The 16,366-nt window shown below is 49.7% G+C and overlaps 2 protein-coding genes across 2 annotated transcripts in view; one reads left to right on the top strand and one right to left on the bottom strand.

The window, feature by feature from the left end:
- Positions 1-3,662: 3,662 nt before the first annotated feature.
- TM2D3 (TM2 domain containing 3) lies at positions 3,663-9,093 on the top strand. The gene is made up of 6 exons (XM_060259914.1): positions 3,663-3,741; positions 5,271-5,372; positions 6,161-6,318; positions 7,523-7,682; positions 7,769-7,844; positions 8,759-9,093. Exons 1-6 carry the CDS (start codon positions 3,663-3,665, stop codon positions 8,922-8,924), a joined length of 741 nt encoding a protein of 246 aa, XP_060115897.1. The 3' UTR covers positions 8,925-9,093.
- Positions 9,094-14,881: 5,788 nt separating this feature from the next.
- The window catches only part of TBC1D2B (TBC1 domain family member 2B), a 47,844-nt gene continuing 46,359 nt past the window's right edge, over positions 14,882-16,366 (bottom strand). Inside the window, exon 13 of the mRNA XM_060259912.1 lies at positions 14,882-15,598. Coding sequence (XP_060115895.1) covers positions 15,403-15,598 — 196 coding nt within the window. The 3' untranslated portion in view covers positions 14,882-15,402. The remainder of the gene's footprint in view (positions 15,599-16,366) is intronic.

Consider the following 16,366-nt stretch of genomic DNA (forward strand, 5'->3'; position numbering starts at 1 on the left):
CAAGTGGATAATGAACAGGTAGAGATTTTCCCCATCTTGATCTAGTTCAGCCACTGCTATTTTTAAAAGCTGTGATCTTTTCAGTGAGGTTTCAGGGAAGGGGAAAAAAATCAAATTCTGCATCACTTTGGGAGTCTGCACTGGAAAGCTGTCCTTTGTGTGAGCCACGCTGCAAAGAAATGGGGCTCGATGAGCTCTTTTGATTTCCCTGGACTTGTGTGTTGTTGAACATGCTGAGAGAGCTGGCCTTAGAAAAGTTTGGGTTTTGAAAAGCAATTGGATATTTTTTTCCTTGCCCCACCCCCCTGCTTAAGAACACTGAAGAATGGATCTTTCATCAGAACTTAACACCCAAGCTTCAAGTAGGAGAAAAGAGTGCAGGAACACCTTAAAAACTAACACAATTTGTGGGAGGGGAGGAGCTTTTGTGAGTCACTGCTCACTTCATCAGATGCAGCTAGAATGAAGTGAAGACGTGAGCAGTGATTCACAAAAGCTCCTTGTTGTTGTTCAGTCGCACAGTTCAGTCCGACTCTTTGCGACCCCATGGACAAAGTCACGCCAGGCCCTCCCATCTTCCACCATCCTCTGAAGTCTGCACAAATTCATGTTCGTTACATCAGTAACACTGTTTAGCCATCTCATCTTTTGCTGTCCTTCTTCTTTTGCCTTCTGTCTTTCCCAGCATCAGGATCTTCTCTAGAGAGTGCTCCCTTCTCATTTGGTGGCCAAAGTATTTGAGCTTCAGCATCTGACCTTCCAGGGAACAGTCTGGGTGGATTAACTTTAGGACTGACTGATTTGGTCTTCTTGCAGTTCGAGGGACTCTTAAGAGTCTTCTCCAGTACCACAGCTTGAAGGCATCTATTCTGCACTCGGCCTTCCTTATGGTCCAACTCTCACAGCCATACATTACTACTGGGAATACCTCCCCTGTCACAAATTGTGTTAGTTTTGAAGGTGCTACTGGTCTCTTGCTCTTTTCTGCTTCAGACAGGCTAACACAGCTACCCACCATGAACAAGCTTCAAATGCGAAGGCCAAATCTCTAAATGTGGTGTAATAATAATTGTACCTGCACCTTTGGATTGAATAAAAACCTCGTTTACACAGTTGGACAGCTACACTGTCCCAGGTTCACATCAGTTAGAATAAAGAACTCTAGTTAACTGTATCTGTACTTTGATTGTATTTGAAACTGCTTTTGACTTTAGAAGATCTCTGAGGCAATTATTTTCAATTTGTCAAGCTGGTCACAGCAACATTGACACAAGCCAAACAACCAGTAATCAGTTTCAGTTAGGAGAACTAAAACTGCAGCAGAGATTGTATTATCTGTTGTGAGGAAGCCATGCAATTTTGACTGGGAAACTTATGAAAGATTGTGTACTGGGTGACAAATTTCTGGGCAGGGTATTCCATGGAGAGGAAGCTATTTTCACAAAATCCCCTTCCATCGAAAAGAGTGAGTTATCCAGGACTGGAATTTGCATGATGAACTAACTTTGCAATGCAACATACAAAGCAGCTATCCTATTACTTAACCCTGGTCAGATCTTGGAATGCCATTTTTATTCTAGGACGATGGTCTGTGTGGATCTGGGGGAGAGAGTCCGGTTTGAATCCTTGTTCCACCTCCTGGATGCCCATGCCTTTATCCTAACAGACCTTGCAGGGTTGTTGTGAGGAAAAAGGGGTGGAGAGGAGATCTGTGTAAGCCACTTTGGTTCCCTATTAAGAAAAGCAAGGGTGTACATACGTTCAGTTGCCATTTAGCTTTGAACCATACAACCACCTTCAGGCCCTTTTGGAAAGGGCAGAATAAAAAAATCTGCTAGCTGAAGTGAGCAGGCAATTTAGTATTGCTAGCCTCCAGGTGGGACCTGGGGATCCCCTGGACTTCCAGCTCATCGCAACTAGAGATCAGTTCACCTTGGGGAAAAGGCTGCTTTAGGACTTTGTAACCCACGGAAGTCTCTGTCCCCACCCTCAGCTCCAGGGTGGACAGAGGGGACGTGGCGACCCTTGCCGCAAATGTCTTCAAGCGCTACTGGACTCTTGCTGCTACCACCAGGAATGACGATAACGGGATGCTCTCTTTGGGTTTCGAAGGCATTCGTGATTCCACCACCTACACATTAATCCACCACTGCAATACTATTCTAGGGCAAGGGGGGCCAAACTTGCTTAACATAAGAGTAGGGTTGCCAATCCCCAGGTGGGGGCAGGGGATCCCCTGGTTTGGAGGCCCTCCTCCCACTTCAAGGTCATTAGAAAGCAGGTGGGTGGGGGAGGGAAATGTCTGCTGGGCACTCCATAATGCCCTATGGAGACTGATTCCCATTGGGCAGAATGGAGAATTGATCCACAGTTCTGGGGTTCTGCGGGGGGCTTTTTTTTTTGAGGTAGAGGCACCAAATTTTCAGCACAGCATCTGATGCCTTTCCTTGAAAGACCCTCCAAGTTTCAAAAGGATTGGACCAGGGGGTCCAATTCTATGAGTCCCACAGGAAGGTGCCCCTATGTTTCGTTATTTCTAATAGAGGGAAGGCATTTAAAAGGTGTGATCCCTTTCAATATGATGGTCAGAAGAACTCTCTGAAGTTCAATTATCCTTGTCACAACCTTGCTCCTGGCTCCACCCTAAAAGTCCCCAGATATTTCTTGAAATGGATTTGGCAGCCCAACACAAGAGCCACATAGAATGAATGTCAGATGTCTGAGAGCCACAATACATAAAAGATGTTTAAAGGAAGGAAGGAAGGCAAATAGATGGGAGGGGAGACATGGAAATAAAGCAACTTTAAATGCATTCTCCAAGCCACCAGCTGGCTTGGCTTGGAGAAGGGATCTAAAGAAACAAAAGCCTTCCCCAAACTCCCATTTTGATCCCTGCACTTCTTGCAGAGCTTGCAAAGGCGAGGAACCAGAAACAAAGGGGGAGAGTCAGTTGCGCGTGCGCAGAGCAGAGCGAGCGCATGCTCGGTGGTCTTCGGGCTGGCAAGAGGGAAGGACCAGGCTTAGGGCAACTTGGCAGCAATGGCTGGCCTGGGAACAGCATGGGAAGTACCCGGATGAGGACAAAATGGAAGCGTTGGTTGGTTGGCGGAAGGGATGAGAAGTACCCGGATGAGGGCAAGATGGAGGCTTTCATTGGCTGGGGTAAGGAAGGGAAGTACCCGGATGAGAGAAAGATGGCGGTACTCACCGACTGGATGGGAGCAAAAAAGTACCCGGATGAGAGCAATACTGAGGTGTTCATTGGCTGAGGCAAGGACGGAAAGTACCCGGATGAGGACAACATGGAAGCACTGGTTGGTTGGAGGAAGGGATGAGTAGTACCCGGATAAGGGCATGATGGAGGCTTTCATTGGCTGAGGCAAGGAAGGGAAGTACCCGGATGAGAGAAAGATGGCGGTACTCACCGGCTGGAAGAGAGCAAAGAAGTACCCGGATAAGAGCAATACGGAGATGTTCATTGGCTGTTCAAGGACGGAAAGTACCCGGATGAGGACAAAACGGAAGCAACTGGTTGGTTGGCTGACGAGAATGGGAAGTGCCCGGATGAGGGCCGAGCGCAAGGCAGCGGGCGCATGCTCGGCCGTCCTCGGGCCAACTGGAGGGAGGGGGCGGAGCGAGGGGAGTACCCGGATGAGGTCAAGATGGCGGCGCTGGAGGCGGCCGGGGGCTTGTGGCGCGTCGCCCTCTTCCTCTCCCAGCTCTACGTCCTCTCTGGAAGGGGTCGGTCCGGGGCTGGCGGGGAAAGGCCGGGGCTCCTGGAAAGGCATCCTGAAAACGGCATCCCTCTGGGGTCTTGCTGAGCTCCAAGGCGGGCTTTCTGGAATGGGAGGCTTTGCTAGGGTTGCCAACCCCCAGGTGGGGGCAGGGGATTCCCAGGGTTGGAGGCCCTCCCCCCGCTTCAGGGTCATCAGAAAGGGGAGGGGGGCACTCCATTATGCCCTATAGAGACTGATTCCCATAGGATATAATGGAGAGTTGATCTGTGAGTATCTAGGGCTTGGGACGGAGCTGGGGCTTTTTTTGAGGTAGAAGCACCAAATTTTCAGCATAGCATCTGGTGCCTCTCCTCAAAACACCCTCTGAGTTTCAAAAAGACTGGACCAGGGGGTCCAATTCTGTGAGCCCCAAAAGAAGGTGCCCCTATCCTTCAATATTTCCAATGGAGGGAAGGCATTTAAAAGGTGTGCGGTCCCTTTAAATGGTTGGCCAGAACTTCCTTTGGAGTTCAGTTGAGCTTATCACAACCTAGCTTCACCCCCAAAGCCCCCAGATATTTTTTAAATTGGATCTGGCAACCCTTTGCTAACTCTTGGTTCTTGTGGCTGGGGACTTCTGGTTTGGGTGTTTCATTCGTTGCCTTTGTTCCCTGTGGGAACCCAGAGTGGCTCTCTCAGCATCCTCCTCACCGCTGCAGTTTTAGCCTCACAACAACCCTGCAAGGTAGGGGAGGCTGAACATAAATGACCTCTGCCTGAGACCCTACAGCTAGTCTGGGTAGATGATAAAGACCTTGATGGACCAAGAGGGGGTCTGAGTTCAGTATAAGGCAGTTTCATATGCCCTGGCTTAGCGGCAGAAGGTCCCAGGTTCAATCCCCAGCATCTCCAGGTGAAAAGACCAAGTTGTAGGTGATGGGAAAGACCTCTGTCTGCCTGAGACCCTGGAGAGCTGCTGCCAGTCTGCATAGACCAAACTGGCCTTGATGGACCAAAGTTCCAGTTCACTATGAGGTAGCTTCATGTGTTCATTTGGGGAGCAGCCATGGCTTACTTGGAGAGCATCTGCTTGGCAAGCAGAAGGTCCCAGGTTCAATCCCCGGCATCTCCAGTAAGGAAAAGGTGATGTGAAAGCCAGACTTTGAGAACTACTCCTAGTCTGCATAGACAGTAGTGACTTTGATGGACCAAAGGTCTCATTCAGTATCAGGCAGCTTCATGTCTTTGTTTGTGGAGCGGCTGTGGTTCAGTGGAAGAGCCTCTGCTGGGCATGCAGAAGGTACGAGGTTCAATCCCCGCTTCTCCAGTTGAAAGGATCTGAGTAGGCAGTACTGCCTTTGATGGACCAAGGGGGTCTGCTTCAGCATGAGGCATTACAAAAGTCTTTTAAGACCTGTTATTTAGGCCAACCCAAGTAACACAAAACAACATTCAATCTTCGGAGTTCTCCATAACTCTTCATCAGCATGTTTGTTTGTTTTTTAAAAATCCCTTGAATCATGTTGGTGTTTTGTGCCTTTCACTTCTCTCCAGCTTCCTTGAGCTCCCATTCACAAGCTCAGCTGTCCCACCCTCAAGCTCCACGGCCAGAAGTCGGAGTCCTACCCAGAAGCACTCATGTTCCCAGCTTCAAAAGTACCAGGTAAAAAAATCCTTTCTCCCCGCTTTAACATCCTGCTTCCAAATCAAACAGTTTCCTCTTGAACCTTGCTGGCTGCTGAGCTTGTTCATAACAAAGCTTTAAAAATGAGATACTTTAATTTCAGGGTCTTACAAGCTTGTAAGTGTGCATAGAATTAGACTGCACAATTGCAAGCATGTTATAAGAACATAACAGAAGCCATGTTGGATCAGGCCAATGACCCAACCAGTCCAACACTCTGTGTCATATAAGAACATAAGAGAAGCCCTGTTGGATCAGGCCAATGGCCCCTCCAGTCCAACACTCTGTGTTACATAAGAACATAAGAGAAGCCCTGTTGGATCAGGCCAGTGGCCCTCCAGTCCAACACTCTGTGTCACATAAGAACATAAGAGAAGCCCTGTTGGATCAGGCCAGTGCCCATTCAGTCCAACACTGTGTCACAGAAGAACATAAGAGAAGCCATGTTGGATCAGGCCAATGGCCCATCCAGTCCAACACTCTGTCTGTCACACAGTGGCAAAAACCCCCCCAAGTTATAATTAGAAGTGGGTTTCTTAGCAGGCTGGGGAAAAACTCCTTGGCCTCACACTATAGTATTTTGTAAGTTTATAAGGGTTTCTTGTATCAATTATTTAAGCAGTTTGCAAATCCTGTACACAGTGATTTTGTTTTCTCTGCCTTGTCAGTTATGACGAGATTTTGAGCATTTCAGACGGTGTTTGTCACCCTTTTGTGCTGAACACTGAAGTCTTTGTTTTATGGGGTTTTAATTCTTCAGAGACCACAGGGACCCCGCCTTACGTGAACCTGTGCCCCAGTAACGGGCCATGTGGCCGCTTGCCTCCGGATTGCGTGAGCTGTAAAATGAACAACAGCTGCGTCTATGGAAAACCGGTCCTTTACGAATGTCAGGCCAAGCCGCAGGTTCACTGTCTCGTAAGTATTAAGCAGTTAATTGGTTTGTAATCCCTCAGGTTAGTTCAGTTCCCAGTGCCGAGAGTTCCAGGTAGATCAGTCTTGTCATTCTTGCAGCGGTCCTATAAAGTGAACCCTCTAAAGAAGGGGACCCCAACTTGGTGCTACCTGTCAACACCTTTCCTGGTGCCGATTGTTTTTAGGAAGTGGGTGGGGCTCTTTCCCAGCAGAGCTCCTGAATGGCCATTGGAGATCTGATTGGCTGCGCAGATTCACATAGTGTTGTTTCACTGACAGCTGTCACCACAGCATCAGTTGTATTGTCTCTCTTCCTCTTATTTCCCAGGAGAGAGAGATTAAATTACTCCTCTTCTCCCCTGCACTTGGGCTTCTTTGTCTGTACAAAATGAAGATGATATTGGGTTTATATCCCACCCTGTACTCTGAATCTCAGAGTGGCTTACAATCTCCTTTATCTTCCCCACCACAAATCCCTGTGAGGTGGTTGGGTCTGAGATGGCTCTCACAGCAGCTGCCCTTTCAAGGACAACTCCTGCAAGAGTGAAGCTAAGTTGGTAACTTGAGAGCCAGTTTGGTGTTGTGGTTAAGTGCCTGAACTCTTACCTGGGAGAACCGGGTTTGATTCCCCACTCCTCCACTTACATCTGCTGGAATGGTCTGGGGTCACCCATGGCTCTAGTAGTTGTCCTTGAAAGGGCAGCTGCTGTGAGAGCCCTCTCAGCCCCACCCACCTCACAAGTTGTCTGTTGTGGGGGGAGAAGATATAGGAGATTGTAAGCCGCTTTGAGTCTCCGATTCAGAGAGAAGGGCAGGGTATAAATCTGGAATTATTCTCTTTCTAACCTCCCCCTCCCCCAATTATATACAGTGGTCTTTGGTGAGGCAGTATCTCAAAAGATGTCTGGATGCATCCACCACCCTAAGCAGCATTGGTGTGTGAGATGAGTGATGTGGGGAACAGTGTCTGCTCTCTGCGCTGTACTCGATTCACACCAAATACTACAGACTTCTCCAGACAAATCCTTCTCTGGCTTGTCAAGAAATCCCATTTCTTTTCATCCCAGTTTTTTATTGAGAGAATTGTATGATTTACCAGTAAAACAGCTTGCTTTTTGTATCAGAATCTCTTAAATCTATAGGTAACTCCAAGCATCAAATTATTTCTGGAAGGCTGACTTGGGTTCTGTTTGGGTTTCTTGTGCAGGGACCAGAAACCTTTGTGCTCAACATGACGTGCCAGTTCTGCTGGCAGCTTCCTCCGTCCGGCTACATCTGCTCCAACGCCACAAACTGCAAGACAGTCTCGTGTCCGCGGGAACGGTACCGAGCCAACTGCACGGTGAAGGATCACATCCACTGCCTAGGTAAGCTCTTCTGTGGCAGAGGTCCTGAGCGACCTCTACCGTTGGAGACTTGGCTTTCAGCTTCTGATTTCTTGGTTTGTTTGAAGGTAATCGGACCTTCCCCAAGATGCTTTACTGCAACTGGACCGGAGGCTATAAATGGTCGACGGCTTTGGCCCTCAGGTAGGAAGGGATCTTTGGTTCCTATTTTCTCTGGGTCATCCAGTGCGTGCCAACCTGGAGCACTAAGGACATAAGCACAGAGTCCACAAAGCTGCCAGCCAATGAGAGAGCTGATCTCCAGCCTGCCTCTTAACAGGTCGTTCTCGGCTCCAGATCAGGGGTCTCCACATGGTGCCTCTGGATACCCCCCCCTCCCCAGGACTTCCCCTGGTGCCTGCTGAGCTTCTCAGGAAGGGGGGGCAGGGCTTTCGTCAGACAGGGCTTGTCGTTTGTTTTCCCGTGGGTGCAAGAGCATCAGCAGCCCCTGGAGGACCGGAAAGCCACCCAGTCCTGTGTTTCTGCTTCCCCCTTTAGGCTTTCCTTTTTCTTCCCTTCTCTTTTCCCCTTCCTTCACCCAGTCTTCCCTTCGTTTCTTTGTGTTGCCTTCGCTGATTCTTTTGCAGAGTTAAGAGGGAGGTATTGCTTGCGCCTCTGCCTCTTGTATTTGTTTTGTTTCCCACTTACCTTGATTTCTTGTGCGTGGCCCCCAAGTATCTGTATATCTAACAGTGCCTGGCCCCCATCTGCAAATAGCTAAATCTGCAGATTGGGGCCATGCTGACACGAAACAGATTTTGCTTACAAACTTAGGGCGGACCCCCCCAGTTTGGGGGGGGGGGGTGAAGCTGGGTGTCGCTCCAGGCTGCTGTGGCTGGCCTCAAAGGTGGGGGTTGAGGGCCAGAGCTGCACCAGCCTCAGTGATGCGAGGGGGGGGGATGGAATTCCCCCCCACAAGCCTCCCACTTGCATGATACTAATTCTGATTAGACTGATCAGTTTACGTATTCTAATTGCCTTGCTTTCAGCATAACAAAAAATGGCCGGCGGAACACAGATCCACGCAGCCGCTAACTCATCCCCTGTTGCATTTTCAGCATCACCCTTGGCGGTTTCGGAGCGGATCGTTTCTACCTGGGCCAGTGGCGGGAGGGCCTGGGCAAACTCTTCAGCTTCGGCGGCCTGGGGATTTGGACCCTGATAGACGTGCTGCTCATCGGGGTCGGTTATGTGGGCCCCGCCGACGGCTCCCTCTACATCTGACTGTCTCCGCAGCAGACATCGGACACAGAGCAGCCCTGGGAAGTACACAAGCCGGACCTCAAAACGTAGACCTAGAAGCGTGTGTTCCTTAGGAGCACATATATTTAATGTACAGTATCTGTACTTAGCCCGCCTTTAACTTAAGGTAAAAATAAACAGATGGATCGTTGAGCTGTGCTTTCCTAGAGTTCATTTCTGTTGATTTTTCAAATGCACCTTATCTTTTTTTTTCTATGAAAAATGTTTTTAAGTTGCACAACTGAAGCTATTTCTTGGACAGAACTAATTAATTTGCACGACTGAATGCCGCAGGCCAATTTCCTAAGCATGCTTTGGAAGAATTCAAAAAGTGCAAGGCCAGTTTAACCCCCCCCCCCCCTTATTCAAAAAGGGCAAGGTGTAAGTAACGTGCAGCCATTCCAGCAGAATTTTTCATCATGTTAGCTGCACCTTGCCTTTTAAGTGTTAATTGTTCTGTGCTGTGATTGCAGGGAAGTCAGAAGGGGATGCAGAAACCTCGTGAAGAGAGAAGGGTCGCACGATGCTGACCTCTTAGTATCGGTCTGGGTGCAAAGGGCTGGGAATGCAGCCTGGAGATGAAATATTCTAAGTATGGGACAGCTAAACTTGCTTAACGTAAGAGCCACAGAACAAACATCAGATGTTAGGGAGCCGCAAGACATAAGCATCAGATGTTTGAGAGCCGGAAGGAAGGAAGGAAAATAGATGATGAGGAGGAAAGAAAGCAACTTTAACTTTAAATGCATTCTTCAAGCCAGCTGATGGGGCAGTGGGTGCTTCAAGAGCCACGCAATATGTGTGAAAGAGCCACATGGGGCTCCCGAGCCACAGTTTTGGCCACCCTATTCTAAGTTTTCCTTTATAAAAAGAAAGTAGCTGACCTGGACGGCCCAGGCTAGCCACATCTTGTCAGATCTCAGAAGCGAAGCAGTTTTTTAGAGGGGAGACCACCAAGGCCGCCCAGGGTCCCACCACAAGGGCAGGCCGCAGCAGACCACCTCTGCTCATCTCTCGCTTTGGTCTCGCCATAAGTCAGCTGCATGTTGGTGGCACATCCAACCAATGCCATCCCACGAAATGAAACAAGGATTTCTAGGAAGAAGAACTGAGATTGAAAGGGTTTTTTGCTCAGTGACATGCTATATTGAACCATGTTCTGGAGTTCCATGATTTTTTTAAAAGTTCAGGTTGCTTGTGAAAGGCCCCTGTGGGATTTTGACTGTAAACAAATAGCTGCATAGCCCCAATGGAAGCTCGCAGATAGATTTTGGAACAGCCATGGAATACTTAGTAGAAATATTTCTTCTTTTTCCGGTTCTAGCTGCTTCCGACCACTAAGTAGTGTATGTCTAAAATTTAAATCCAGCTTCCATTCCGTATATTCCCATGTGTTTCATTTGTTTGTTTTATTCCTGAGGAGGAGGGAGGGTGTCTGTTACAATGAGAATCTTCTCAGTCTCATGGACAGAACGTTCAGCTGTACTTTGCAATTGCTGGGTAAACATCAAAGTTGCATCTTCTGAGTTAAACATGATGGAGTCTTAATAAACTGTATTTTGCTTTATGGTGTTTGTTTCCTTCAATCTTTCCTCCCCCGCCTCTTTTGTTTTTGTTTTGCTACCTTGGTGCCATTAAATCTTGTCACCAGTTTTGAAAATTTCATAAGAACCTTTAAGACCGACAAAGTTTTGTTCTGGGTATAAGCGTTCATGTGCGCGTGCGCACACTTCTTCAGCTACAGCAGAACAGAGTCATTACTTATACGGGGTGGGGTGGGGGCTCTTTAGCTTTTGTGACTATAGCTGAGAGTGGATGCAATGGACAGAATGGTTGAGCGAGGGTGGTTATCTTTATTCTTTGTTCCAATTCCAATAAACATTAATGGCATAACTTTATTCTTTGTCGTAAAGCTGTAACTCCTTTATAAGATCCTTCCACGTGATGTTATATTTGAATGTCTGACTGTGTTATATCAGGGGTGGCCAAACTTGCTTAATGTAAGAGCCATATAGAATAAATGTCAGATGCTTGAGAGCTGCAAGACAGGAAGCGAGGGAGGGAGGGAGGCAGAGAGATGGGAAGGAGAGGTAGAAAGAAAGCAATCTGAGCTTTAAATGCATTCTCCACGCTGCTGGCTGGCTTGGTTTAGAGAAGTGATTTAAATAGAGAAATGCCTACTCCAAGCTGGCCAGTGGGGTGGGGGGAACTTTCAGAGCCACACAATATATTTGAAAGAGCCAGTTTGGCCATCCCTGTATTATATGTTCTTTCTGTGTTACAAATTTGAATTGGGTTATGCCAAAGCTACATAAAACTAATGCAGGACACAACACACTTTAATATTCATAAACAGTACTGATGTATTTATACATAGTTCTTGGTTTAGACTTACACATTCCTGGTTTGACCCCCCCCTTCCTCTTAACTTTGACCTTACCGTGATTCTCTCTACTAAACCTCCCAAGTGGTAGCTGGAGATCTCCTGAGATTACAACCAGGGTCCCCTCTAAGCTGAGTTAGTGTGAGCTAGCGCAGGTTTTTTTAGCCTCCGGCTCACACATTTTTGTCTTAGCTCAGGAAAAAAAGGTCCCAGAGCAAAGTCATTTATGCTGTCGCTCACAACTTGAATGCCAGCAGCTCACAAAGCAGAATTTTTGCTCACAAGAGTCCACAGTTTAGAGGGAACATTGAGTACAACTGATCTCCAGGTGCCATAAATTAGTTCCCCTGCAGAAAGTGGCTGCTCTAGATGGTATGGCATGACACCCCACTGAAGTCCCTCCCCTCCCTACACCCCGCCCCCCTCAGGCTCCACCCCCAAATCCCCAGGTACCTGCCCACCTGGACCCAGCAGCCCTCATGCCCCCGTTGGGGGGGGGGTCACTGCACAGCCAGCCAGGGGATCTGCCTTCGCCCTGGATCACACGCGACTGCGGACACGAGTCCATCCTGCCTCTTGGGCTGTCCATCTGTTTGTACATATCCGCGGGCAGCCTCATACTGGCTTTGGGAAATTCTTGCAGATTTGGCTACTTTCTCTTACCAAAGTCTGCCATTAAGAGACAAAAAATAAAGACAAAAAAAAAAGTAATGATTTATTTCTTGCTCAGTTTTACAAGAATCTCCAGCAGAAACCGGTTTACTTTTTTGTAACCGCAACCCTTGTGTTGTGCTATGCGCCCCCTGGCTGTTTCTGAAACAGCGCTTCCCAAGGGAAGAGGAGGTCAATAAAGGAGTGGGGGGGTGGATTTCTCCATCCATGACAGAACTGTTCATTCAGGCGCTCCCCACTGCCCATTACAAACTGCTAACCGTTCTTGCTCTCAATGCAGAGACCAGCGCAGCGTAAAACGCAAACAGAGGAACCCCTTTCTGATTTCAGCGAATGTCGGGGGAACTCCCTCTGCGCACCTTTGCTCCAGGAGGACAATTCCAGGAACCTCCCCCCTCCACATCCACAGACTGGACATTCATTTGTGCCATTTCAGCCAAAACAAAGCGTGTAGTGCTAGACAATCGGTTTTGAGTGTAACCAAAAAATAATAGATCGACTCATCCAGCTTTGAACCTTTCACAAGTGACCTCAGTGGTGTGGATATACAATTCTTAAACAGCAACCATGCATAATATACTTTTGCATATATAATATGTAAGACGTTCTGAAATTCTTTACAAAAAAAGAAGGCATAGAAAGCTCATTGCAGTAAATGAGACCAGGGGGGGGGGGGAAGCTAGACAAAATATATCAAATTCTAGGAGGAAAAAGACGGATCGAGTCACCGGCTGTCTTGCCTGTTCTTCAGCCTCTCTGCTCTTCGTGCCTCAGTTTTTGAATATGTACGGGGGCTCTTGCAACAACCCCCTGCTTCCACTGGAAACATCCCACGGAATTCTTTGCCTTGCAAAAGGATCCCCCAAGCCTGATCCCCAGATCACTAGGGATTCATGTCAGTCTGTCAAAGACAGGACAAGGGCTCGCATTGAGGGAACGTGCGGGATCCCATCCCCAGAGGGTTAAGGTGGACTGGAAGCCTTTACAGAGAAAATCAGCTGCACTCGGTTGGAATGGCTGAACAGCTCAGCCGAGAAGTGTAAAGGCTGCAATGTGTTGAGTGCAATTCCGAGAGGCACAAAGAACCAACCAACCGTTGGCACCAGGAAAAGGGGGGGCTCCTGCAGATTCCCCAGGCAGCCCCCCCCCCCTGCACATTTGCGGGCTGGAATGAACTTCACAGTCACATACTCAGAGGTGTCCAGATATTATCCAGGCTGGCAAGTTCAAGGAATACAGAGGTCGATTCCTTTGAGCAAGAGCTCAACTAAACAGACTGTGTGATTGCAGGCTGGGAACAGAGACTGGCGCTTCAAAAGCTTGGAAAACCGGCACCATCAGATCATCCGAGTGGTCCCATCCAAGGGCTCCAACACTTACTGTGTGAGATCAGGAATGACGAGATCAGGAATGACAATACGAGGGGCACACGCAAGTGCCTACACACTTCCTGTCACAGAATCCAAGGACAAAAGAATAGGACGGAAAGGCAACCGCTCTGGAACACCCAGGAGCGTAAGTGCTGGATACGCACCTCTCACCCATGGTGTGAGTCAGGCCCCGCCTGCCTCATCGGAATTGCTGATGGCTCTGGTCCCGGGGTGGGGGGGGGGGGGGGCGGGCAATGCTGGCGCATGCCACACAAAGCTGGCACAGAGCAGCACAACCACCAGAACTCCTGGCTTGAGACTGGGAAAAGGCTGATGTGGCACATGGGAACACAGGGACGGATAAGGGTGTTCCAACTGGAACACAACTCAACCAGTCTGGGATTCCCAGCAAAGTAGCCAAACTCCAACCAGCAACACGCCTGAAAAAGAGAATGACCCTGCTCAGCAGAAAGCATCTCTCCTCCTTCCCAGCCATGCTGTGAACTGCCTTTCAGGCTCTGCCATGTTCCGACGCAAAAGGAAATGGCTCTTTGACAGCACGCCCTGATCCCACTGCACACCTGTCCAGATGCCTGGAAACCAAGCAAAGGTTCCAGTGATGGGAGGGCAGGACCAGAGAGGGCTGGGGGGAGGGAGACTGCAATACAAGAATTCTTCAGAACTGCTCTCAGGCTGCACCCCAGAAAGGAGGAGAGAAAGAGCCAATCCTAGACAGCAGAAAACGCCCACCCCCAAGCAACAAGTTTGTCACAAGTTTGAGACCTTGCAATGGAATGCTTTTACAAGTGCAGAAAGAAAAAAAAATGCCAACATCTCCAGAAATTCAATCTTGGGATTGTTAAGCCAGCCAAGCAAACATCCTTAGTTTTCCTTTTGTTATTTCACAAAACATGTTTTCCTTTTGACAGAAAACGAGCGGAGCCGGAACCATCAGCTGTGGGGTTTCTTGGAGGTGCCTTCCGGCAGCACAGAACTGAGCCAACCTCTTGCACTTTTGCAGGCAGGGTGGGGTTAAGGTCCCTTTGACCAAGAAGCTGCCCAGAAGGGCAAGGGAGCAAACAGAGAAGAGCCCCCTCCCCTGGCCAGCCCAGCTGTGCTGGAAGTCAGGCAGCCAAGGCCCCGTTCTGCCCTGGAGAGAGCAGCTGTGCCCAGGAGATGCCCCCGTCTTCCTCATCCCCGGAGCCCAGCAGAACTTCCCCTGGCCTTTCACAGCTCGGGACACAGGAATGCAGCCCGACCTCTCTGCTAGGAGCCTCCGCTGCAGCCTGCCCTGGGGGATGTTAGCCATCCCTGGCTCCTCTTAGAGAAGGAGCTGCCGGGACTGACACGGGGAATACTCAGAGCGGTTTGACCCTTGACAAAAAATAACATAAATGGCACCCAAGCAGGCCCCGGGCTCCTTGCCACGCTTCACGTGCCGATCCCAACTCACTGCTTAGAAAACAAAGAGGGCTGAAATGCCAACCCTTCAAGGGGCTGAGGGAAGGAGCCGATTGGGGGCTTTGTTTGCTTTTTTATTTGGCACAAGGATGCCGAAGGTGAACTAGGAGCTTCTCCAACTCGGTCCCCTCATCATGGCTGAAGGAAGGAGGAAGAAAGGCAGCAGGGACCAGTCAGACCGTGGTGGAGTTTTGGGTGGGGGATGGGGCAGGCATGTGCAAATGCTACCCCCCCCCCCCCCCACACACACTTCCAGCCATTTCACTACTGCTTCGTCCACAGGGATTTCAAAGGCAAAAAAAGAGGGGGGCGGCTCAGCCGGAAGCCCAAAAGAGGGGCTGCCTCCAGTTCGGCAGCCCGACAGAAACGTTTGGCCTCTGAGTGGGGGGCAAATAGGACCCCTTTGGCCTCCAAGTGCTGAGCTTTGGAAATCTGTCCTGCAAATCCCCAGCTGCCATGGCTTCAGGAAACCAGACAGAGAGCGAGAGACAGACGGACGGGAAGTTTCAATGCTCCTGAAGCTTTGGTCACGATCCTGTAGAGAGTCTCAGTGGGGAGCGGGGGAGGCCGAGCCTCAGCCGTCTTCTTCGTCGTCACTAATGAGGTCCCTTTTATCGGGCTCGGTTTCCCGCCCCCGCAAGAAGTCCTCCCGAAGAGCTTCCAGTTCCATCAGCTCCAGGCGGACTTTCTCCAGGTGGAAGGCCCTCCGGTTCCGGATCTGGCGCAGCGGGAAGGGGTTCAGGTCCCCGAAAGCGATGCTGATGAGTTTCCTGGGAAGAAGAACACAGCCGCAGGTGACTGACGGCCTGTGATCCAGGCGGGGGCTCCCCACGCCCAAAGCCTGCCCGAAACACCCTCCCCAGTCACTTTGCCTATGGAGTGACACGGTCGGCCCTCCTGCTGCAAACCTGATGAAACCAGGGAAAGGGGCCCACGGAGAGGAGGCTGTGGCTGGCCAGAGCAGTGGAGCAGTTGAAGAACTGAATGGGGAGAGCCAGACTCAAGCCTGACTTTGTCCGGAAGTGTCCCTGTGTGACCTTAGTCCTGCCATTCTCAGCCTGCCTTGCAGGGATGTTGTAGGGAGACGGCAGAAGAACCACAAATGCCACCCCCGCCTCCTTAGCAGAATCAGTGTCAGGTGAACAAGCTGTCCTACCCCTCTGACAGCTGCCCAGGCTAGCAAAAGGGGGGGTCATTCAGCCCTCTGTCCCCCCAGGGGTCACAGCACTCCCTTCCTCCTGTCACCTCCAGCCCTGCTTAGAATCTGGATGTTGGGGAAGGGTGCATTATATACTAAACTTCTAAAACTGGAGAGCCAGTTTGGTGTCGTGGTTAAATGCGTGGACTCTTATCTGGGAGAACCGGGTTTGATTCCCCACTCCTCCACTTGCACCTGCTAGCATGGCCTTGGGTCAGCCATAGCTCTGGCAGAGGTTGTCCTTGAAAGAGCAGCTGCTGTGAGAGTCCTCTCAGCCCCACCCATCTCATAGGGTGTCTGTTATGGGGGAGGAAGGGAAAGGAGATTGTGAGCCGCTCTG

This window comes from Heteronotia binoei, chromosome 19 (genome assembly GCF_032191835.1).
Source record: "Heteronotia binoei isolate CCM8104 ecotype False Entrance Well chromosome 19, APGP_CSIRO_Hbin_v1, whole genome shotgun sequence".
Taxonomy (NCBI): domain Eukaryota; kingdom Metazoa; phylum Chordata; class Lepidosauria; order Squamata; family Gekkonidae; genus Heteronotia; species Heteronotia binoei.